This window comes from Leopardus geoffroyi, chromosome D1 (genome assembly GCF_018350155.1).
Source record: "Leopardus geoffroyi isolate Oge1 chromosome D1, O.geoffroyi_Oge1_pat1.0, whole genome shotgun sequence".
In the NCBI taxonomy this organism is placed as follows: Eukaryota; Metazoa; Chordata; class Mammalia; order Carnivora; family Felidae; genus Leopardus; species Leopardus geoffroyi.
The window spans coordinates 43,194,569-43,220,401 of NC_059329.1; the positions used below are offsets into that span (position 1 = coordinate 43,194,569).

General features: G+C 38.9%; 1 protein-coding gene and 1 long non-coding RNA gene across 2 annotated transcripts in view; both read left to right on the plus strand.

Annotated features, from left to right (window-relative positions):
- LOC123601037 overlaps positions 1-2,069 on the plus strand; it is a 41,066-nt gene extending 38,997 nt beyond the window's left edge. The window contains exon 5 of the long non-coding RNA XR_006713946.1: positions 1,686-2,069. This is a non-coding gene — a long non-coding RNA (uncharacterized LOC123601037). The remainder of the gene's footprint in view (positions 1-1,685) is intronic.
- A 15,582-nt stretch (positions 2,070-17,651) lies between these two features.
- Positions 17,652-21,643, plus strand: LOC123601038 (tripartite motif-containing protein 77-like). The gene is made up of 4 exons (XM_045483665.1): positions 17,652-18,491; positions 18,957-18,979; positions 19,856-19,953; positions 20,966-21,643. The coding sequence occupies exons 1-4, from the start codon at positions 18,285-18,287 to the stop codon at positions 21,457-21,459; spliced, it is 822 nt and encodes a 273-aa protein (XP_045339621.1). The 5' UTR covers positions 17,652-18,284; the 3' UTR covers positions 21,460-21,643.
- Positions 21,644-25,833: the final 4,190 nt, after the last annotated feature.

Genomic DNA, 25,833 nt, shown 5'->3' on the forward strand with positions numbered 1-25,833 from the left:
AGGCTAGTTTGCACATAGCAGGAGTGCTTTCTTGAACAGGATTTTGGAACGAATTACTGAACTGAATGGCAAACCCTCACTCCCCTTTTTTGGGAAATGAATATGTTCCTCTTGCCTTATTGCAAAGAGCCCCTCTTTATGAAGTGACATAAATAGTTCACAAATATTAAGACCAAAACATGCACAGAAATCTTATATGTGTATATAAATATATGTTCATGCCTGTCATCTACTATAGCTTATTTTTTTGTCCTATATCTTAGTCTTCTTTATCCATTTTATTGTTTTTACTATCAACTGATTTTATTTTTTATTTTAAAAAATATTTATTTATTTGTTTTGAGAGACAGGGAGAGAGAATGTGTGCACACACGTGCAAGTGGGGAAGGGGCAGAGAGAGAGAGAGACAGAGCGGGAATCCTAAGCATGCTCTGCACTGTCAGCACACAGGGCTTGATCCCAGAAAATGAACCATGAGACCATGACCTGAGCAGAAATCAAGAGTCGGACGCTGAGCCGACTGAGCCACCCAGGTGTCCCTACTATCAACTGATTTTAAACAAAACTGATACTTCATTAGAGTGGATGCACTTATTAGCACCTTCACAATTTAAAAATTAAAATAGTAAGTAAAATTTGGGAGTGTTAAAGTTAGGGTTACAGGTGACCAAAAATTGACACTTATCTCAACAGTAACAAACACAGTTTACTAAAACATGATGTACATTTTTCTATCAGAATAACCTATGACTTCACCATCAAGTAAGACTAACAACTTTCTGTTCTCAATCATTTAGATTTATTTGTAAGAGAAATTGCAAGGGGAAAAATATCTTTGTTTAAATTTGAGGGGGGCATTTTAGTAATAGACTCATATTAATACTGTTGATATGTAGAAGAATTGCTTAGTATTTTTCCGGATTCCTTTAAGAACTGTTCTTTGGTTTTTTTCTTTTGGTTTTATTATTTTTTTTTAATTTTTAAAAATCTATTGGGTTTTTTTTTTTTGGTGGTTTTTAAAAAAGTTTATTTATTTTCAGAGAGAGAGAGAGAGAACAGGGAAGGGGCAGAGAGAGAGAGGGAGAAAGAAATCCCAGGTAGGCTCCACACTGTGAGCACAAAAGAGACTAACGGAGGTCTTGATTTCATGAACCATGAGATCATGACCTGAGCCAAAACCAAGGGTCAGATGTGTATCTGACTGAGCTACCCAGGTGCCCCTTTTTAGGTTTTAAAGTGGAGTCACTTGGATCTGGGCATTCTTGGAAGCAAAATGACTTAGAAATTAATATTTTGTGCTAAGAGAAGAAATATTTCACAAGAACAAAAAGCTTGAATGTTTTGTCTTTTAAATTTTTTTTTTTCAACGTTTATTTATTTTTGGGACAGAGAGAGACAGAGCATGAACGGGGGAGGGGCAGAGAGAGAGGGAGACACAGAATCAGAAACAGGCTCCAGGCTCTGAGCCATCAGCCCAGAGCCTGACGCTGGGCTCGAACTCACGGACCGCGAGATCGTGACCTGGCTGAAGTGGGACGCCCAACCGACTGCGCCACCCAGGCGCCCTTGTCTTTTAAATTTTGAAATCACAGATAGTTTATATGAATTCAGATATTAAGTCAACTCAGAAATGGGCTGGGAATTTTTAAACTGGTTTTGACTAGAATATTCTTTTCTTTCCATAGTGGAGATTTCCTTCAATAAAGAAATAACTGATCATGATATCAAACTGATTGTGTGAGAAGTTTGAGGTGTAGGCATGACTGTCAAGATGCATCTTTAAGTTCTGAAAGATCTAACTATTGTCCTGTGTGGAGAACATCAAGACATATTATGGATGATGACTTCACCTCTGGAAAACAGTATTGAGAGCTGGATGTGGGCCACTGTTGGGAGTAAGATCTAGGAGTCTATAAGGATTCTTGGATAAGGAAGAATGGCCCACTGATGGAATCTGAGGATACATTTCTTCTTTTATGTGTGAAAGGATAATTGTTACAGTCTCCTGTCCAGTTTCCCAGTGTTTGTCAGTAAAGAAATCTCTGGGCCAGTTGGTATATGTTCCTTGACTTTTGATTCCATCTTTTTTTTTTTTTTTTATTCCATCTTCTTTAAATTAAAATCATCTCTGTGGCCCACTTATCTAGTATACATGCTGTGGTTGCACACCTGGTTTGGGAGTTTGCTGGAGTTACAAAAATACACGAGTGTGTGATTCCAGCTCAATCATGTAAAGTAGGAACACAGAGTTTGCCCATCATAGACAGACTTGGTTATCTACAATGCCCATGTCATTCTGAAACTTCTCCCATCTCTTAATCTAGTATGTCCTACACTTCAGTTCACCCTCAGAAGAAAAATAAATCTGTTTTAGGGGGAAATCTCCCCTGACCCTCAGGACCAAGATAGGTCTTTCTTTATATGAACTCCAAATATATTTGACTGTATCTTTTCCAGTAGTGGAAACTGCAAGAAATATAGAAAGTGTTCATTACCCCAGCAGGTAACCTCGTGTCTAGGAGATAACATGCATTTAACAGATATTTGATGAGTGAGCCAATTCATAAATGAGTGACATGATTGCCTTATTGGCAGCAGGGTTTGACTACACTACACTACCCAATAATTGCTACAGTTTACATACTATATACTCTGTTTGCCATAGTCCATATCTGAAAGGTAGTTCTGAAATACATATGATTCCACACATTTCTGACTAATAATTGAGAATAGCCATTAGAAGGAATTCTGTCAACCATTGAAAATGACATAGATCAGTAGAGGATATGAAATGTTGAGGATAATAGGGAATGAAGAAAAGACTGTCCACGGTTCTCAAAATTTCATTTGGCTCCCTCAGCATCATAATCACCCGAGCCTTGTTTCAAATACCAGTTGTGGGCTCAAACCCAAGACCTACAGAATCAAAAATGTTACATGACGGGGGATGAAATCCGTGGTTTATCAGTCATTCCAGGTAATTCAGATGAATGCCAAACTTTGGGAAACACTGAATGAGGCTGGTTTACAGATATGAAGGCCGAGTAAATTTCTTACACCTGAGAGCTAGAGTATCACTAGACACACTTTGATTCAGTAATATTGATTAAATATTCTTTAATGAAAAAAGTATAATAGTGGAGATTAATATCCTGAAGAGAATGTTGAGGACTTCAAAAACAAAGTTGGATAGTCATATTTCTGGATTCTTGACTACTTAAATAGAGGAAAAAAATTTTTTCTGTATCTTGGAAAATTCAGATACCACATAGCATTGAAAAAATACTGTATGTATGTAGTTGAAAAAGTAGTGAGTTTAATTTATTTTCCTGAAGATTACTCAAAAAAGACACTGCAATCAGATTTTTAGGTATGTTGTTTTTTGGGTGTATTTCAAATTCTGGAAATACGTGATGAGAAGATCGCAATGTATTACATGCAAATACATACTAGATACTTATGCATATACACTTTATACTAAATATGGATGTTGGCAACAATAGAGCAGCATTCTTCTATGGGTCAAAACATCATTAGGCATTCTGAGATATCAGTGACAAATGTTATGGTCTTGACACACAATTAAGAGGTGAGACACTGGTACAGAGATGGACAAGAAACCCACAGAAACCAAAGAGGAAGCCTAAGACTCACTTGTTATATGGAAATGTGATTTTTGACTGAATAGGTAGGCATTGCCAATGGATTAAAAAAGAGAAACTTCCCAGTGAGTATTCTGTGACACTTCACAAAAATTAATTCCAGGTACGTTCAATATGAAAAAGCAAATTCATCATTTTAAAAGATGTGAATACAGGAAAATATCTTTTTGGTTCTATGTTAGAAAGGGATTTCCCAGTGAAGAAACAAAAAACACAATTTAAACAAGGTAACTACTGATCAATTTAACTACAAAACTTTTAAGGACATCTGTTCTCAAAAGACACCCTAATGGAAGTGAAAAAAAATGAGAAAAAAATACTGTAAGACATAAAACTAGTTAAGGATGAATATCCAAAATATGTAAAGATTCCTTCCAATCTGGAAGAAAAATGAGACAGCGCCTTCCCCCTAGGAAAAACATCTGAAACTGTTACTTCACAGGAGGAGAAGCAATAAACGTGAAGATCTTCTCAACCTCATTCATAGTTAGAGACATAAAATTAAAATGACAATCACTACCATCAGATGAGCATTTAAAAGTTAATATATTAAGTTTTGGTAATGAGGTGAAGCAACTCTCCTGGCTGAGATGAGAGATATTTGCAGGACGAGGGGGGACCGGTCTGGGGGGGTTACAATGGTGGGGGGGTTCTAGGCAAGGTTTGGGTGCTCTGGGTCCAACATTTCCCCAACCTCGCCTGGAGGCAGAGGGTGAGCTGGAGGCCAGAGGGTGGCTATTCCAGAAGCTGGAGACCAGGGCTGCCTCTCATGCCTGTGCTGGAGTCACGGAGCCACGCGCCCCCCACAGGGCATCAAGGGCGCTGCACTGAGCAGGACAGGCAGGGAGGCTCTCTTAACAATTCCGGAAGCTACAGCAGGAAGACTGGAGAAGTGGCTTGCAGTTCCTGCCACACCCTGCTGTTACCTATTTGAAAAATGATTTTTCCCTCGTGTTCTGGCCTCAGTGGCTCTAACTTCTGCATCTTCTAGACACACGCGGGACCCTGGATGGCACCTTCCTGGAGCCCAGGCCCTGGCTTTACCCAAGGGCTGTGCTGGGCTTTGGGCCAAAACCAGGGTCCCTACCTTGCCACATGTCTGGTAGTGACAGTGCAGACATCAGGTGGCCGGCCCTTTGAGGATTTTAAAGGCTTAGGTCGTATTTATTTCCAGAATGAATTCTCCTTAGGGGAACTGACCCTTGGCACTTGGGGTACAGTGGGGGATGTTCCACACCCAAGAAAGATCAGTGAAATCTGGGGAGAGTATTTCCAGCTCCCCCCCCCCCCCCCCCCCCCCCCCCCCCCGCCAACCTTAGACAGGGCCCAGGAATCCCTAGGAATGGGCAGCACTCAAAGGAATCTGAGAACTCTTGTCCAAAGGCTCTGGGCAGTACCTGCTTGACATGCTTGACAGGTAGGATTTGGAGCTCCTGATGCCCCCGACAAGGGAGGTGGGAGCTGGCTTTGTGCCAGGGGTACTCATTCCCTGCATGGGAGGGTCTCACACCTGAGGGGACACTAGATGAGACAGGGGACAGGGTCATGATGGACCTTTGTGGCCAAGAGCTTGGAGATTCCTGGCCTCCTCTTCTCGAAAGGCCTGACATTTGCCCCTTTTACCCTAAAAAAGCTGTACATTCCCTGTTTCTTTCCCTTCTGAGTAGAATCTGGTATTTAGTGATGACCCATACTGGATTCTCTTCCCATCAGGTACTTCCTAATAATGGGTATATTGGAGATACTTGTCATACACACCCCGACACCTTGTAGTGGGGCCCAGTGCTTACAACACTATAAGTGCCTAGAACCTAGTTTCCAGAAACTCTTATGCAAGACCCCAGCCCCACTCCACCACTGCCAAAGCCTGCTTACCTAACTCACTCAGGAGAATAAATACACAGTAAAAATCAAAGGGAGTCATTGTTTCTCAAGCCTAGCAGCTCTAAGCACACAGACAGACAGACACAAACACACCCTGGTGGGGAGGGGAGGGGGGGAGGGGAGAGGGAAAGAGAAGACACTAAAACATATCAAAAGAGGTGGAGATCAACAGACATCTTAATGAAAAGAAGGTAATATTAGAAGCACATTTGTGCCAACTAACTCGACAGCTTAGATGAAATGGGCAATATTGATGAAAGAGACACAATACCTGGGGTGTCTGGGTGGCTCCGTGGGTCAAGCGGCTCAGATAGGTAAGCATCTGACTCACGACTTTGGCTCAGGTCAGGACGTCATGGTCATGATCTCACGGTTGTGAGATTGAGCTCTGCCTCTGGCTCCATGCAGGGTGTGGAGCCTGCTTAAGATTCTCTCTCTCCCTTTGCCCCTCCCCCTCTTGTGCTTTCACTCAAAAAACCAAAACACTTAAAAAGAAAAAGAAAGAAAGAAAGAAAGAAAGAAAGAAAGAAAGAAAGAAGGAAAGAGACACAATACCAACACTCACTGAAGATAAAAACTGATACATTTTCAAAAATGTTTTATAAAAATAAACCCTCTATATCCATTAAAAAATTTGAAATTTTAGTTTATAAGTCTTCCCACAGACTTATGTTTAAGCAAAAGGGAGTAGTGGGAACCTTATTGCCTCTCCTATTTTTATATTTATTTTCTCTGAAAAAATGTTTTTTGTTTTGTTTTTCTTTCCTTTTTTTATATTTAAATTTTAGTACTGCAATGTTGGTTTCAGGATTAGAATTCAGTGATTCATCACTTACATTTCTTTCCGATTTTATCTCAATTAATAACAACATTAACAGCACAAAAAGCTGTAGGACAACAGCTTTCAGACATTAGCCAACAGGCAGCACAGAGAAGAAAGAAATGAGGTGATTCAGTGTAGATCCATGCCTAACGCCTGGCGATTTCTAGACCTCAGTGTTGAGACAGGAAATCCTGAGTGGAGTTGTGGGTTCAGGGAGTTCAAGGCAATTGGAGTTCCCAGGACTGAGTACTGGTTGAAAGGAGAGCTACACACACACACACACACACACACACACACACACAGATCTGTAAAGGGGCACACAGCTAGAATCTATAGCTGAGTGCAGATCAGTTAAGTCATATTAGGAAAATACTTGATCGAGAAAAGATGACAAAACCCACGAAACAATACCTGCAGCTCTCACAGGGCTGGGAATAGTTGATGTTCCCCTCATCCACAGCAGAAAGTCCTTACACTACACAGGATATAGGGTAGAGTACTCAGAAGGGTATTGTCTCACTGCAGGGGGGTAGATTCAGCCTAGATTAAAAACTTCTCTGGTCCTGGGGCACCTGGGTGGCTCAGTTGGTTAAGCATCCAAATGTTGATTTTGGCTCAGGTCATGATCTCACAGGTTGTGAGATCAAACCAGCACCCGTGGGACTCTATAGTGACTGTGCGGAGCCTGCTTGAGATACTCTCTCTCTCCTTCTCTCTCTGCCCCTCCCCCACTTGCACACACATGCATACACATTCTCTTTCTCTCCCACTCTCAAAATAAATAAATAAACTTAAAATTTTTTTCTCTGGTCCTACTTTACACTGTTTAAAATAAAGCCTTGAAGCAGGATTTCTCCCAGAGTTAACCCCCCTCCACACTCCCAGGCCATAGAACTGTGGCAACAAAAAGGGTTTCACATCCCACTATAGACCTGGTGATATTTTGGGTAATACCACTGCAAAAGTTGATCACTCATGATCTTTTCCTCAAGAAACTTACATTTAAGTAAAAAGCATTTACTATACTGCTGTATGTGCAGGGGTAGACAAGAGAATGAAGGGGTGTCAAGGGTAAATGTGTTTATGTAATTTCCAAGAGAAGATAATATTAAAGAAAAACATTTTGGAATCTGAAGACTATAATTCACTTTTTTAGCCATGGCCTACATTAGAAGAGCAGATTTGCGATAACTGATCATTTGATGTAGTGAAAGTAGACTGTTTTCATTCTAAGATCCTTCCCTGGGTGAAGCACCAAGATCTATCATTGACTAAACATGAAAATGTTTTTAAAAGACTGAATAGGGGCACCTGGGTGGCTCGGTCGGTTAAGCATCCGACTTCGGCTCAGGTCATGATCTCAGGGTCTGTGAGTTCAAGCCCCACATCGGGCTCTGTGCTGACCACTCAGAGCCTGGAGCCTGTTTCAGATTCTGTGACTCCCTCTCTCTCTGCCCCTCCCCCTGTTCACGCTCTGTTTCTCTGTCTCAAAAATAAATAAACGTCTAAAAAAAAAATAAAAAAATAAAAATAAAAAAAAAAGACTGAATAGGATGCACGTCTAGTCAATATGGAGAAAACTTTGATAGTTGCCTAAACTTACCAGAAAATATAGCATTTCTTTTACAAAAATGTTTACGATGCCTACGGTGCCTGGGGTGGCTAAGTTGGTTAAACTTCTGACTTCAGGTCAGTCATGATCTCACAGTTCGTGAGTTTGAGCCCCGAGTTGGACTCTGTGCTGATAGCTCAGAGCCTGGAGCCTGCTTCGGATTCTATATCTCACTCTCCTCTCTCTCTGCCCCTCACCTGCTTGTGCTCTCTCTTTCTCTCCCCAAAATAAATAAATAAACATTTAAAAAAATGTGTATGATGCCTTCTAGGAGTCAATCATGTAGTACACGCCAACTGTGTGATCATTAAATCCACAAAAGATCATAAATCTTTCAATTATGCATATGTATTGAATATTAAAAGGAGTATATGAGAAAATATGTGAGGTAATAAGAAAAAAAGCAGAGTCTTAAAGAAAAACCAGCAAAAGCTATTGTGTGTGCAGTTTTAGACCAAAACAAACAAAAAAAAAAGTACTGTGTTTCCAAAAAGAAAACAACTTTTAAAAGGGAAGAATTTTGTGGAGGACTCACTGAAAAATATAAAATTTCAGAGAATTTTAGTTCAGTGGAGGTTGGCACGATCCATAAAACAGTAGGATAGTTCTGCCAGACCAGCAAGTGGTATTATTGGCCAGGGGCTTGATCACACTGTACTGATAAACCAAATGTGGATAAGTTTCTTTCTGAAAAAATATCAGGAAAGTAGTGAAAAAGAAAAAAAAAAAAAAAACAACTACTACTTGTTGACATAAAAAAAAGGAATGCATACAGATTCACACAGATAACCAAATACAGTGTGTAGTAATGGGTTGGTGCAGTTAGGATTGCAATATAGTTTCTTAAAAGCAGATAGGAAGAATGTATTTGGGGATCCATTTATTTTAAAAACAACAGACCCATATGGATCACATAGGTTAACTCAAGGTGTGGCTTCTTACTGGAGATCGAATGTGGAAGTTTGAATAAGTTGGTTTAAGAAGGTTTCCAATCAGCCATAATCTTCCGGGTGTGTTTACCAGGCTGCAAAAATCGAATCATGTAACCCAACACCTTTCCCAAGATTCAATAACTGAAGCACTTTGGGTAAATGGGCGTGGTCTTCAAAGACTATAAAACATCAGGCAAAGGGCTGAGTTCATTATTTCGTAGAATCTTTGTGTTTGGAGTTGGCTGGAGTTGGAGTTGGCTTCAGAAATTTACTGCTACTGAAAGGTGAGCGCCTAATCCTTGAACCGACTTTAACAGAATCACTTACTGAACAAGAATGGAAATCTCCATTACCAGTAACCACGGGTGAGTACTCAAATTCATGAAAGCAACTTCTGTTATTTTCTCTTAAAATTAGGAACGATAATCCACATGTCCGTTTGTTTAGGTTGTTTCCAAAGAATTTAATAGTAGAAATTGTTTCATTACTTTAAATTTAGTCCATTATGAGGATGCAATCTCTTCTCTTTGTATTTATTTTTTGAGTTAGTATGATTATTTTTCCTCTGTTATTTTTGTGTACGTTGATTATTCATATATAATTGTGAAGTACAGAAAATAATTTGGCACCAGATAGCTTGCAGTGTGGTAGGTAAAGCAATAAATATATGCTAATTGTATTATTTTTCTGTAGATACTAAGTCATCTATCCATGCCTACCAAGCTGTTCATGTTATGCTCTGTGTATGTGCATATTTAAGTACATGTTTGTATCTCAGGTCTATTTAAAATGCCGGTCGATTCAATGTGCTGAATTATCCCACAAACACTCATTGTGAGGTTGAGTGTTTAAAATGTCTCTTAATGTTCTCAGCTTCAGACTTGGATTTCAGTTTTCAGAGGGAGATTGTCAAGTGTTTAGGAACTGGAGTGACCTAGAGAAGACTGTTACTTTTCCCTTTGAGGAAGTTTAGATACGGGAAGTTTCTCTGCATCCACTGAACATGAAAATAAGGACTCTTGAGTGCAGCCAAATCAATTTACAGACAGTCCCCAACTTAAGATGGTGGGACCAAATGATTTTTTGACTTCACAGTGATGAGAAAGTGCTGCACATCCAGTAGAAACTGAACTTCAAGTTTTGTGTTTTGGTCTTTTCACGGGCCAGCAATGTGCCCTAACATTGGTTCTCTGGTGACCTTGAGCAGCAGCAGAGGCAGCCGCAGTTCCCAGTCAGCCAGCGACCGTGACGATTGACCTCTGATGCACTTAAACCATTTGTCTGCTTCTCACTTTCAGTACAGTATTCAATACATTACAGCAGATTTTTGACACTTTATTCTAATTTTTAAAAAAAATGTTTTTTAATGTTTATTTATTTTTGAGACAGAGAGAGACAGAGCATGAATGGGGGAGGGGCAGAGAGAGAGGGAGACACAGAATCCGAAGCAGGCTCCAGGCTCTGAGCCATCAGCTCTGAGCCATCAGCCCCGAGAGCCCGACGCAGGGCTCAAACTCACGGACCGCGAGGTCATGACCTGAGTTGAAGTCGGACGCTTAACCGACTGAGCCACCCAGGCGCCCCTATTCTAATTTTTTTTTAATGTTTATTTATTTTTGAGAAACAGAGAGAGACAGAGTGTGAGTGGGGGAGGGGGAGAGAGAAAGAGGGAGACACAGAATCTGAAGCAGGCTCCAGTCTCTGAGCTGTTGGCACAGAGCCTGACGTGGGGCTCCAACACACGAGCTGTGAGATCATGACCTGAGCCTAAGTCGGAGGCTTAACCAACTGAGCCACCGAGATGCCCCAACACTTTATTGTAAAATGGACTTTTGTATTAGCTGACTTGGCCCAATTGTAAATGTAAGTGCTCTGAGCACTTATAGGTACGTGAGGCTAAGCTATGATGTTCAGCTGGTTAGGGGTATTAAATGTGTTTTCAACTTATGATATTTTCAATTTACAGTGGCGTTATTCAGATGTAACCCATAGTAAGTCAAGAAAAATCTGTATCTTAAAACACAGTCATCATTTGCTGCTGACAGTCATGTTGACTTGAGGTATATACTATTTCATAGAGAACTGGAGTTCTAGATAATAAGTCCAATTGAATTATGAGTACAATATTAGTCTCTTTTTAAAATCATTAATGTCTTGAATGTTTTAGGGTTGATGGAGGCGATAAATTGACTTGCTTTGAAATTTTCAAAATGAAGGTAGTAGATAAGATCCAAACAAACTATACAACATTTAGTTTAAAACAGGTCAACTTTGGGGCACTTGGGTGGCTCAGTTGGTTAAGCGTCTGGCTCTTGATTTTGGCTCAGGTCATGATCTCACAGTCTGTGAGATGGAGCCCCATGTCAGGCTCTGCACTGATAGCACAGAGCCTGCTTGGGATTCTCTCTCCCTCTCTTTCTGCCCCCGCCCCCAACTGTCTCTCTCTCTCTCCCAAAATAAATAAATTAAAAAATAATAAAGTAGTTCAAGTTTTTTTTATTAAAAATAATGTAGACTGTTGGGGCACTTGGGTGGCTCAGTCTGTTAAGCGTCTGACTTCAGCTCAGGTCGTGATCTTGCGGTTTATGAGTTTGAGCCCCATGTTGGGCTATGGGCTGTCAGCTTGGAGCCTGGAACCGGCTTCAGATTCTGTGTCTTACTCTCTCTGCCCCTTCCTTGTTCATCCTCTGTCTGTCTGTCTCTCTCAAAAATAGCTAAGCATTAAAAAATAATAATAAAAATAAAAATAAATGAAAATAAAAATAATGTAGACTGTGAGGAGAGGATGTTCTTAAATATGCTAGACATTAAGACAAGTAAATTTCTTTGTGCGCACTGAGTATCAATGCGTGCAGCATGGTTGTGTCACCAAAGGTGAACTATCAGATGGTTCTCTTTTCTCTGTTTCCATGGCACATTACACATTTCTCATTAAAAGAATATACTGTTTTAAAAAAACTTGTTTTGGGGCGCCTGGGTGGCGCAGTCGGTTAAGCGTCCGACTTCAGCCAGGTCACGATCTCGCGGTCCGTGAGTTCGAGCCCCGCGTCGGGCTCTGGGCTGATGGCTCAGAGCCTGGAGCCTGTTTCCGATTCTGTGTCTCCCTCTCTCTCTGCCCCTCCCCCGTTCATGCTCTGTCTCTCTCTGTCCCAAAAATAAATAAAAAACGTTGAAAAAAAAAAACAAAACTTGTTTTATATCATCCTTTAAACTCTGATCCACTGAATACCAGAATATTGTGTATTTTATTATGATATCTTATCTTCTTTTCTTTTTAAAATTTTATTTAAATTATATTTAGATAACATACAGTGCAGTATTGGTTTCAGTGATTCATCACTTATACACGACAGCCAGTGCTCATCACGACAAGTCCCCTCCTTAATGCCCATCACCCATCTAGCCCATCCCCCACCACCTTTCTCCATCAACCCTCAGTTTGTTCTCTATTGTCTCTTATGGTTTGTTTCACTCTCTCTCTTGTTCTCCCTTTCCATAGGTTCATCTGTTTTGTTTCCTAAATTCCACTATCATGATATCTTATAATAGATTACTGTCAGTACAGTTCAGAGATGAGTAAATGTTTCTTGATTTAGTGTTCATCTTGGACACCAAAATGTAGGGTTTTTTTTTTCTTTCATTTTCTGTCAGTAAGATCTATATTTGAGTATGGGATCAATCATTTATTCAATGTGTGACTTTTAGACAAGGAACTTATTTTACTCATGCTATGTCCAACTTCCTCATAAAGTGTTGGTAAAAATAGAAAATAAGTTACTACTGTTGTTAAGAAGACTAAAACAGGCAATCCAGGTAAGAGGAGTCATGTCCAGAATTAGAAAACTGTATTACCTTCTACTTTAATATTTCACTTTAATATTATCATTAATGTTATCATTTAATATTCACTTTAATATTATCATTAATGTTATCCGTCTAGAAATGATTATATTAGAATGAATTCTTGGCCAGTTTCTAGGCCATTCTACACAGGGCAAATTTAAACTTTCAACTTTCTTCCTGTCCCTCAAACTATCTCCTCAAGATGGGTGGGTTTGAGGGAAGGCTTTATGTTCCATGTCACTGAAAATTGTGTGTTCATCAAGCAGAAAGCCATAAATCCCCTCCCACAAACTGTTATTCATAAATATATCTGTAGGCATCACTGTCTCATTGCTACCTATTTTTCAAAGAGGTATTGTAAAGCTTGTTTTATAACTGTTCAGTAAAGTAATAACTCCCCTCATGTCTATTTTGGACCCACAATAAGCTTTCAACCTTCCATATATACAGCCCCTCTCATTCAAATTCTTCCAGATGGGAAAGATAACAGCAACCATATAATTGAATATTTAGTCACAATTTATGGTAACTAAAATTACATACTTTTAAAAATTTCAATAAACGATTTAATATATTAGTTGGTAATAAAGTGAGGAACTTATTAACAAACAATCTTTGGATGAGTACTGCTTTAGCCAATGGTTTTCATATCCATTTATGATTCTTTCCAGAAGAGGTGATTAATTATGATGAGTGTAAAATAATTTTTCTATTTCCTTAATTTTTCTTATATGCATTGATGGTCGATCCTAGAGTTACTTACGTTCATGCCCTGATGACACTGTCACACACCCAGGTCTTCCATTTCTCTGTCATTCTCAGGGTGTATGCTTTGGTCTCTAGGCACGTGCACACTGTGGTCACAAAATGGCAGTCTCATGCATCACATTCAAACACCATCCAGAGGAACATGAAACAGTTGACTCTCCTAATGTTTCTTCTCAGGAGCCAATAAACATTTCACAAAATCCTCCTAATAGCATTTCCTTCAAATCTCATCAGCTAAACAGAGTCAAGTGGCCTATAATGAATCCCTGGCAAAGGAATAAGGATGATTGCATTAGGTGAAATCTGACCCATTCTCTGTGGCTGGTGATTGGATCTGTACTACATTCTCAGGTCCATTTAGAAGACAGGACATGAATAAACAAAACTGAAATTGTACAAGGGAGTTGAAACTCTGGTAGGAAGGCCGTGTTTGACAAATCAATAAGTTACATCATGAGGACTCTGTTCCTCATCATCTGGTATATGTAATACATAGCATGTCCTGCTGTATATACTAGGATATTCATACATACACAAAGAAAATAATTCTTATGCCTCTTGGGATTTTTAAAAGTTTTGAATATGCACTTCTTTCAAAGCCCATAACAAACTAATTTTCTCTTTCTTTTCTCTCTTAATAAATACGGATTCCAACATTTTCCAGAATTAATTCACTTTGCTCCATATGTGTGAAGTACTTCATAGACCCAGTCACTATAGGCTGTGGGCACAGCTTTTGTATGCCTTATCTTTCTATCTTCCAGGAGGAAGCCTATCATCCTCCTTACTACCCTGTGTTCAGGGAAACATCCCATCTATTGAACTCTAAAACCAACATTGTTTTGAATACTCACGTATTCCTTGTCAGATGGGCAAGACCTTACCACTTACCGAGCTCTGCAAAACAGATGTGTGAGATACACATGAAAACAAAGAACTTCTTCTGTGAGGTTATGAAGGACTTGCTCTGTTTGCTGTGCTGTAAGTTGAAGGAACGTGAGGCCCACAGACATTGTTCCACTGACTGGACTGCTGAGGAATACCGGGTAAGTAATGGCTAAGAGTCTGGGGGATCTGATATTTGAGAGGCTAGGAAATAAAGATAATTTTTATTTGTGCATCATACTGAACAGAAACTGTGACAATTCAATGTAAGACCAAGGTGGACAAATATGTTAGTTTCAGGAATGATTATTGTCCATGATAACCATGATTGTACAAAGCCTCAGCTAATGGAGTCGACTTAGAAACACTGTCTCTTCGTTAAAATAATAGGATATTAGGAGATAATAACTAGCAACAGGATAGTTAAAATCTGAGACAGTTTTCAATTAATTAAAATTGTATTGATGACATAAAGTTTGAGGGCCAGTTTCCTCCATGGTGAGACACCCTTTCCAACTGTAGCTTTATTCTGTGGTTATAAAAGTCCTCCATATTTGACATTGGGCTTAGCAATGAAAGGTACTGGCACTTTACCCTCTCGGTAATCATGTGTCTTGCATTCCCTGCCCCTCTCCATCTGTTAGGAGATGAAAATTTCAATAACAGCTTTTCTTATGCTCACATTCATGGTCCTTTTGTAGCAAAAGCTCCTGTAAGAAATGAGGTCCGTGTGGGAAAAGACACAAGAAAATTGGAGAAATCAAAAAAGAGAGAACAGGAAGTTCAGAACAGGGGACATAAGTAAGGGATTCCCTTTAGTACCTGCTTTTAACACACAGTGATTATACAATAAAAATTTGAGCTAAAATCATAATGTTAATAGTCTTCCATGAGTGGGTAATCAATAGCAAACCAGTTCCACCTAACTATGTACAGGGAGGTATGTCATTTTGTTAGGCTTTCTTCCTAAAATCAAAACATCCAGCCAAAAGATTTTATTTACTGGATAACACCATAACACATCAACAGGTATAGGAAAATCACTATCATCATGAGAGACAGTAATTGGTACATGAGATAAATACAGGATTTCTTAAAAATAAAAAAAAAATCTTTGTCTAGAAGATATTATCTGATTATTCCAATGATTGGACAATTTGAAATTGTAAATTCATGAGGATATTAAGAAGGTAAATATGTGAAGGTTGAAGCCTAGAACTAGAAGAATCCTGAAGATGTTGAGATCCTATAAAGTTCATATTGGTTAACAAATAAGAGATGCAGTGTTGAGAGATGGCTGGAAATGTAACATTGGTTACTTCAAAATGTGACCTAATGAATGAGAGAGGAAGGTAGATTTATCATTTGTGGATTCAAAAATATGGATCAAACTCTACTAATAGGATATGTGAAACAAAGTTTATCCATATTTCTGAGGAAGTAAAGATTTCCTAATGGAAATATAAACAAACACTATTAAAGAACCTTGAAGGAATCAAAATGGAGCTGTATGAATGACAAGGTGATATAACAAAATTATCTTCATTACTTAAAGGTATCCTAAAGGATATTTTTTCTTTGAAATATTCAGTGCCTACTGTATCTCAGTAACTGTTCCAGGCCAATATAGAAATAGACAAAAGCAACATATTTCTTTGCACTCAAGGAGCTCATGAGGCAGTTGGGAAAGGTATTTAACAAGTCAAAATAGAAAACTTAGAGTATGAATCATCATGATAAGTGTTTTTAAGAAAAATACAGTAGTAAAATAAATAAGGAAAGTAGCTTTGACAAAATTGAATTTTCAATATGACGATCAGAAAAGACAATGTGGAAGGTCACTTTGGGCAGACACCTGCATGAGGTCAGAAATCAAGGTATATGATTATTCAGGGAAATAGCTTTTAGAAAGAGGTAATTATACACATCTGAAACTAAACTTAGGTTTTCCGCACACCTGCTTGTACTTCTCCATTGTGCAGACAATCAAGGAAAGTGAGTGATAGTAGAGATATTTGAAGTCAGATCTAAAAATCAAGTGTGACCTATTTATGAGAAGCATAGTTGAAGTAAGCATGTTAAGTGGATGGACTGCATGTAAAATGAATAAAAAACTCATTTAAAATACAGAAGGTCAATATGACTGGTGTAATGAGAAGGATACAAGTGAAACACAGAAAAAGGCACAGATAATTAGGTACCATTTTGTTGAAGGTTCATCTAATATATGTTTAGAAGTTGAAGCATATTGAATACAATTAAAAGCTTCTGAAGGGGTTTAGGCAAAGAAGAGCTATTATCGCAAATCTTTCTAGAAAGCTCATTTAGATTGCAAGGTGAAGACAATACTGACTGGAAGACCTCAAAATGAACATCAAGAAAGCAATATGAGACTGTTCAGGAATCCTAAAAGGAAAGATCGGGAATGAGTTGACCACTATAACAGGAAGTAGAGGGATTCAAGGGATAGCCTTTATGGTAGAGAAATGCCAGAAAATGTGATGTGAGTGTGGAATGTTAAATGGGTAAAATTTAAAAATGAGGCAGGTTTTGATTTGAAATGGGAACATCACCAAGGTTAGAAATGGAGGAGGCATGGCTGGTTTGGGTTAAGATGTTAGTTTGAGAAATGTGCCACTGTAAGTTCCTGTGAGATATCCTAGAAGAAATGTGCAGTAGGCAGTTGGATGCGTAAGGTTGGAACCTATGTGAAAGATTGGGATGGGAGAGGGGCATTTCACAATTGTTGGAAAATTTTAGGCATTGGAGCAGAGGGTTTTCACATGGGAATTTTTGGAAGGAAAATTAAAAAGTTTCACATGGAAAGATAACTTGGGAAATCCCTGTATTAGTAACTCCAGCTGGGAAAGAGTAGCTGGAGAAGGCAAATTGTTAGAAAGAAATCAGGAGACAGGGATTTCCTTGAAGCCCAGGGTAAGCAGGGTTTATAGCAAGAAGGACTGATGAAATCTAAAGAACTTTGTAACATGTATGTAACAACTCATGTGGATTCAGCACAGAAGGTTCTGGGGAGATAAAGAGCAATCTCATTAAAACAGGAATAAAAGAGAGATTTCACTGATTGGAAGAATGATTGAGAGATCCATAAACAAGTCCAGTGAATGTATACCTGTGAACAAGAAGTAGGCTTTTTTGGAGTACAAATGACAGCACAAAAGCCAAGACATCGGGTCAACCGAGTACGTTTGTTTTAATTTCAAAACTATGTGCATGAACAAACCACGTTTAAATGTTGGGAGGAAAATAGGGAAAGATAAAGTGACAAAAAGTGAGAAGAGAGGAATTAATACTGGAAGGTGGTTGTCTGTTGACCAACGTCTCTAAGGACATGTGGAAGTCAGCTAAGAAAGGGGGTGTAGAGCCTTGGGCAGGATGAGTTAAGCTGCACTCATACACACAAGGTTCTGGTCTGCTTGCAGTTTGTGGACGTGGAAGCAAACATTTTAGAAAGGTCTTATCTTATTCTAGGAAGTAATGTTTGCTATTATTTTCAGAAAGCGAGTTAGTCTGTAGCTAAAATATCTGGGCATACAAGAGATGAAATGGATTTAGTAATGAGGATTCTTAGCATATTAGGCAAGACAATTATTAAATCACAAGTACCTATTATTAAGAAAACGTAGATATTTGGGGGAAGGAGTTAGAGTCAAGTTTTCACTTCTAGTGCCAAAAAATAACCAAATGAGCAGAAAAGGGGATCAGGGGGCAGAAAGATGTCCCTAAATTTCTGTTTTCAAGAATGTGCCCAATTGCTAAATGTCAGAGGAGAAATAGTAGATGATAAGACAGGGAGAGCCTGCTCGGTGATCTAAACAATCCACTCACCGCAGGGTTATGTGTGTCTGCGGAGGGAGATGATCCGTGCTGAATATCGGAAGGTGTACCACTTGCTTTTCGAGGAAGAGAGACGTTATTTAGAGAGAATGGAAAAAGAAAGCAACGAGATTTTACAACAACTCAGAGCAAGTGAGGACAGCATGGACCAAAAGGGAAAACTCCTAAGAGGAATGTATGAGGACCTCAAGAAAACGTGTCATAAACCAGACGTGGAGCTGCTCCAGGTAAGGGCTGAGGAGAGTCACGGGGCTGCCTGGAGAACGTCCACAATCTCTTCGTCTACCGTCACGCGTTGGCAGTGATGCTTTGTGATGCTGTGGGAGGGGTTTTACCTGTCTCGGTGATGCACAAGTCCAAACGGTATTCTTGCCATACATAACAACCCAAGTCTGAAAAAGCAGGTTAAACACAATCCTAGAGAATACCTCCTTCTCAAGTTGTAATATACATTCACTTACTGATGGACAGCCCCGAGAAGCTTGTTTGAAGACTGTGGATTTGTATGTGGACCTGGCAAAAATGAGAAATTTCAGAATCTATACAATTCATTTTCTCTTTCTGTTTCCGTGTACATGATACAATTTGCTGGAATTGGGGCTTACCCACTCTTGGGAATAAGTAATGAGGTCTCTACTGCGAATCTTGCGGCATATACTGAGGTTTTTTTTTTTTTCTGTTTCTCTTTGCAGCATTTTGAAAACACTTTAAAAAGGTAAGTTTACGCCTATATTAAAAGTTTGAGAATTGTTTAAGAGTAATCAGGCTATTGGTGCTGAAATAGGAGCGTAATTTATTATGATAATAGAACCCATTTTATAATGTATTTATTTTTCCATGTCTCGAGACGCATTTGTCATTTTGTGTAAGGTGGAGCTGGACAGGGCTCTGTGGAAGCCCGTGCGGTTGGCAGTTCTGTGCACAAGCTGCGCGTAGACAAAGCGCCATTTGCGATTTTAGTGCTTAGAAACGTAAGAACACATTGAGGATGTGGCCCAAAGCTGTGACAGGCTTATGTGGGAGAAATAGGTGTTTCCGAGAAGCATAAAGTGGGAGAAGGGAGAGAAAGCCACGGGGGGGGGGGGGTGCGGGGGGAGGACCATGTAGGGTTTGGGCTCCCACGTAGCACGTGGCTGACTCCAGCTTCACGTGGAAAGGCTGTCTGTGGCACTTACGGAAGCTGGGACCTGGAAGCAGAATCTCTGCCCGGGCTAAGCTCCTCACCCCCTTGCCGTGCTTATATGGACACAGCATCTCGGTGGTGACCAGTGTGGATTAAAAATCAAAGGGCCCTTCTGTAATGTCCTCAGTTTCGAGCCATTTTGCAGAACCCCTGCTTGGCTGTGAAGAACCAGATCCTGAAATATTATGCCAGGATCAAAGTGTTAGGAGGTAGAATTGGGTTTAGTTTGCTCTTCATAAAATAAATGGATATTTGTTAAGTTTCCTCGTTTGTGGAGTTACATTCATAACTATTTACGATGCTAACTGTGAGGATTTTAATGAAGCATCTTCACGGGGACGTAGATTAAATATAACCATTGTAATGAAAACGAACTCAGAAAGAGTAACTGACTATTCTTTTTTGCAGGAGTGAGTCAGTGCAGCTGCACATGCCCCAACCTGTGGATCCACGGCTCAGTTCATGGCCCATCACGGGGCTGATAGAGAGACTCAACCATTTTCTTGGTAATAGACCGCCCTTTGGGGGGATAGCCGTACGTTCTCCTTAGCTAGTGTCTATGGGTTATGTTGCTCCATTGTACGATTGATGATTTCATATCTGGGCATTTTGTAACCCAATTTGCCTTTGTGGAAAAACAATATATGTGGACCAACAAATAATATCTGGAGAAAAACCCAGTACAATAGTTTATGATAAGCTACCTGGAAGTAAGCAATAGGAAAAGATAGTTGATGTGTGCATCATGCTGAGGTTTGGTGTTAACTGTGTGAAGCATGTCAATCTGCATGAACATTCAGTATATTCCAGGTTTCGGGTTATGTGGTGATTACTGGCTGTGAGGTGAGTAGAGAGTTTTGTTTTCTAGAATGTTTCACAATAAACGCACTTTACACAGTACATCCTTTATTCACATAATACAAAAATACTTTGTATAAATCAATAGTGTTAAGAACAGAAAATGAATACTTCTACACAGCCCCACAAAGTAAGCTAACCACTTATTGCATAATTTTCTTCTCAAAAATTCCATTTGCTGAAAATTCTCACAAACATTCTACTTGTAAAAGATATGAATTTTTCTTTCCGGTTATTTTATCTTGATATATATTGGTAAAAAATACTTAAATACGAGGCAAAGTGACCACTCTTTAGGAATTATTATTATTTAGAGTTATTCTTATTTTCCGAGAAGAGAAGTTGGCTACTCCTTTCTGTTACTGTCAACTACTAATGATGTCCCAATTTTAAAAGTTTCAGAGGAAAAAAACCAGAGCTTAGCAATATCCCTCTTCTTTATACATTTTAAGAAAATTCATAAATGTCTTCTATTTTGTCTCATTAATGATTTGCTCATTATGAAGACAGGCCCTGGCATACAGTAGATTTCTAGAGCTTCCTCACTGCCCTGGCCCTTGTTTCCAGGGAAAGCTAGAAACCCAGACACGATATAAAGCTCACGTCCACCAGGAATTGGTAACACTCCATGTTAATGTGACTGTTTCCTTCCTCCTTCAGTGCCCATTTTTTTTGAAAATGAAACAACGACCTGTCACATGCCGCTGTTTGAAGATCTGAGACGTTGGCTCTCCAGTCGCGATCATCCTGACGTTGTCACTAATGCAACAAGATCAAAATACTTTCTGGCATGGGGAGCCCAGACATTTACCTGTGGTCAGCATTACTGGGAGGTGGATGTGGGGAACTGTCAGAACTGGGCCCTTGGATTTTGCGATGATTCTTGGACAATGAGGAATGACATGGCGCTTGACTCAGAGGGGATTTTTCTACTCTTTTGTATCAAAGAGGACAACCAGTGTCGTCTCTTTAGCTCCTCCCCACTGTCGCCTCAATATGTAGAAAGGCCTCTGGGCCACGTGGGGGTGTTCCTGGATTATGAGTGTGGTGTGGTGAGCTTTGTGAACGTGGCCAATTGCTCCCTCATTTGCAGTTTCCTCTCACGTTCCTTCTGTCTTCCTCTCCGACCCTTTCTATGCTCTGCACCCTCGTGAGGAGGGACATGTCAGAAAGTGACCGCAAGCGTCAGCTCAGCGAAGTGCCTGCTTGATGGTCTTCAACATCTTCCTTTATCCAACCCATTGACTATTTTTAAAGGTTGATAATTACAAGCGTATACATTTGTTTCCATTGTATTTAAATAAAAACAATCTCTCTTAGAGGTTGATGCTATCTTTATTCTAGGTTGTGTCCTTTCACTTGATTCTAATGTAGCTGGAGGCGAAGAATATCTGAGTGGGTTCACTCTGCTGCATGGGTTAAAGCAAGAGCACAGGTTTCTTCTCACTGGCAGACCTGGAATTCTCTCCTCTTTGCTCTGCATCTGCTAAGGCGTGTTTCTTCACCAAGTCTCAGCTTTAAAATGTCTTCTTCATGGAACGCTTTTTTAACGTTTATTTTTGAGACAGAGAGAGACAGAGCATGAACGGGGGAGGGGCAGAGAGAGACACAGAACTGGAAGCAGGCTCCAGGCTCCGAGCCATCAGCCCAGAGCCTGACGCGGGGCTTGAACTCAAGGACTGTGAGATCGTGACCTGAGCCGAAGTCGGACGCTTAACCGACTGAGCCACCCAGGCGCCCCCATGGAACGCTTTTTTAAAGCTTCTGGACTAAATGAGGTCTCCTGATTGTAGGATCTCAGAAGACCTTATACTCTCTGTAAAGTCCACAAGCTAATATTGCCCCTCTTCCTCTTGTTTATCCATTATGAGAAGATATATGCCAGGCTAATGTATAGATATATTTCAGTAGGTAGCACTGAGTTTAACATTAATTGACATTCAATAAATGGGTAAATTCATAGATGTTAAAAGGCAGCAAATAAGAATATGCTCTATCACTGCCAAAAAATGTATGAAATGTAACCAAAATCAAATGAGAATACTCAGGAGTGTTATTTAATAGAAACATGAATTAGGCTGCCTTTAAAATTGATAGGCTCAGCAAATTAGACACAAAGATACTTACTGAAACAGAACTTTGACAGAGATAATAAGACTGCATATTTTAGAAATTTTAATAATTTTAATGAAAATACCTGTAGTTATGGATAGCCTAAATTTTTATGTACCCATGCAAGTTTTTGCTAATGATAATAATGAAGAGACAAATTTCATTAAAAATGGTTCTAAAGTTAATCAAATCATAAAAGATTGAAAGAAATGGTATATTAAACTATTATAACAATAAACATATTATATTTTTTATCCTGAGTCATATACATAATGTTGAATATTATGATATTTAATTCACTTACTGGAAGTTATAGGATACAATAAATAGAATCAGTATTTCAGATCTATAGGTTTGATTAAAAGTCTGGCAATGTGTTTGTTAATGAGAGGATATCTAGGGTAGTCTGAGAATAACTGAGCCCACCCATGGGTGGTAAATCTCACCCAGGAGTTTAATGACAGATGATTTGCATGATGGATCGTTTGACAGAAGCAATATGAACACACATATGCATACATATGAATGTACTATATTTTTTAATAGCATCATACACTTAATCACACTTATATTTTATATGTTTAATTGTGTATTAGCATAAAAAGATTAAGATAAATACAACAATAAGGAGGAGTAGCAAACTTTTATTGCAGAGAGATAAATAAAACCAGCTAAATTGAAATGACGTGTAAATAATTTGTGTTTCATTTCCTTATATTGCAGAAAATCAGTAGCATAGAATGTGTTCTTGAGCATGAATTACTTTATGAAAGTGTCTTAAAATGAATTGACATTAATTCTTAATATTTAACAATTCACCAAAATATTGGTGAGGATACATCATAAAAAACCAACCAGCATTTATAGAAAGCATTCCATGTGTAGGCAGGAGCTTAAATTAATTCCATGAATGTCAGGAGCTTAAATTAATTACTCTTTCAGTCCTCACAATAATTATAAGTAGAATAAAGAGAAACGATTCATATTTCTAGATGAGGATAATGAGGAAGGAAGTAAGAAATGAGTTTAATCATAATATGAACAATTATAGGCCAACAAATATGATAACCTGGAACCCTGAAATAGATAAATTCTTAGAAACATACAACCTACCAAGTCAGAATCATAAAAAAATAGAAAATCTGAATGCCAGATTACTAGATTAATCCTTTCTAGATTATTAGTAAAGAGATTGAAACAATAATCAAAAACCTCCCAACAAATAAAAGTCCAGGACCAGATAGATGGCTTCAATGGTAATTTTTTACCAAACATTTAAAGAAAAACTAATAACAATCTTCCTCTACCTCCCTAAATATTGTAGAGGAAGGAATTCTCCCCAACTTATTTTATGAGGAGGCCAATATTACCGCGATACCAAAACCAGACAAGATGCCACAAGAAAAAAAAAAAAAAAATACAAGCAAATATCTGTGTTTAACATAGATGCAAAAATCTGTAACAAAATATTAGCAAACTGAATTCAACAATCCATTAAGAGGACCATACACTATGATCAGGTGGTATTTATTCCAGAGATACAAGGATGGTCCAACATTCCACAATTCATCAATGTCATATATACCACATTAACAAACTGAAGGATAAAAATCATATGGCCATCTCAATAGATGGAGAGAAAACATGTGATAAAATTCAACATCCAATCTTGATAAAAACTCACCACAAATCAGGTATAGATGGAATGTACCTCAACATAATAAAGGCCATCTATGAAGGCTGAAGCTGGTAACATACTCAGTGGTGAAAAGCTAAAATCTTTTCCTCTAAGATCAAGAACAAGACAAGGAAACCCACTCTCCACCCTTTCATTCAACATAGTATTGGAAGTCCTAGCCACAGCAATTATTCAAGACAGAGAAATAAAGTGTACCTAAATTAAAAAGGAAAAAGGAAAAGTGTCATATTCGCAAATGATATTATACATAGGAAACTCTGAAGACTCTACTAAAAAACTGTTAGAACTAATAAATTCAGTAAGCAGGATATGAAATCAATATCAAAACTCTGTTAACTTTCTGGGGCGCCTTTGTGGCTCAGTTGGTTAACTGTCCAAATCTTGGTTTTGGCTCAGGTCAGGTCTCACAGTTTTGTGGGTTCGAGCCCCGTGTCCTACTCTGTGCTGACAGTGCAGAGCCTGCTTGTGACTCTCTGTCTCTCCCTCTCTCTGTTCCCCTCGCCCACTTGTGCTCTCTCTTTGTTTCTCAAAATAAATAAATAAAATTAAAAGAAAATTCTGTACTTTCTATATAGTAATAATGAAGTATCAGAAAGAGAAATTAGGAAAATAATCTCATTTACAGTGCATCAAAAGGAATGAAATACCTAGGAATAAATTTAAGTCAGGAGGTGAAAAATCTGTACACTGAAAACCATAAGCCATTGGTGAAAGAAATTGAGGAAGACACAAATAAATGGAAAGAGAATCCATGCTTATAGACTGGAAGAATATTGTTGAAGTGTCCATGCTACCTAGAGCAATCTACTGATTCAATGCAATACCTATACAAATTCCAATGGCATTTTTCACAGAAACAGAACAAATAATAAAATTTGTGTGGAACCACAAAAGACCTTGGATAGCCAAAGCAATCTTGAGAATAAAGAATAAAGCTAAAGGCATCCATCTCCCTGATTTCAGACTATGTCCCAAAGCTATTGTGATGAAAACAGGATGGTATGGAGTTGAAAGTAGAAACAGAGATCAACAGAACAGAATAGAGAGCATGAAAATAAACCCACCCATGCATGGCGAACTAAGTTACAACACAGGAGCCAAGAATATAAAGAAAAAAACAGCTTCATCAGTGAATGGTGCTGAGAAAACTGGACAGCCACATACAAAAGAATGAAACAATACCACCATCTTACATCATGCACAAACATAAACTCAAAGTGGATGGAGGACTTGAACATAAGACCTGCAACCATTTTAAACTAGAAGAAAACATAGGCAGTAAGCTCCCTGACCTCAGCCTCAGAAATGATTTTTTGGATCTGACACCAAAAGCAAATGCAACAAAGCAAAAGAAAACAAATGAGACTACGTCAAATTGAAAGGTTCTGCACAGCAAAGGAAACCATTGATAAAATGAAAAGGCAATGTACTGAATGGGAGAAAGTATTTAAAAACAATATATCTGGGAATGGGCTAATGTTCAAAAATATAAAGAACACATACAACTCAATAGCAAATAAATATATAAACAAACAAACAAACAAATAAAACAATCTGACCTAAAAATTGGCAGAAGTGCCTGGGTCGCTCAGTCAGTGCAGCATCCGACTCTTGGTTTCAGCTCAGGTCATGATCTCACAGACCATGAATTCGAGCCCTGCCTGGGGCTCTGTGCTGATGGTGAGGAGCTGGCTTTGGGTTTTCTCTCTCCCTCTCT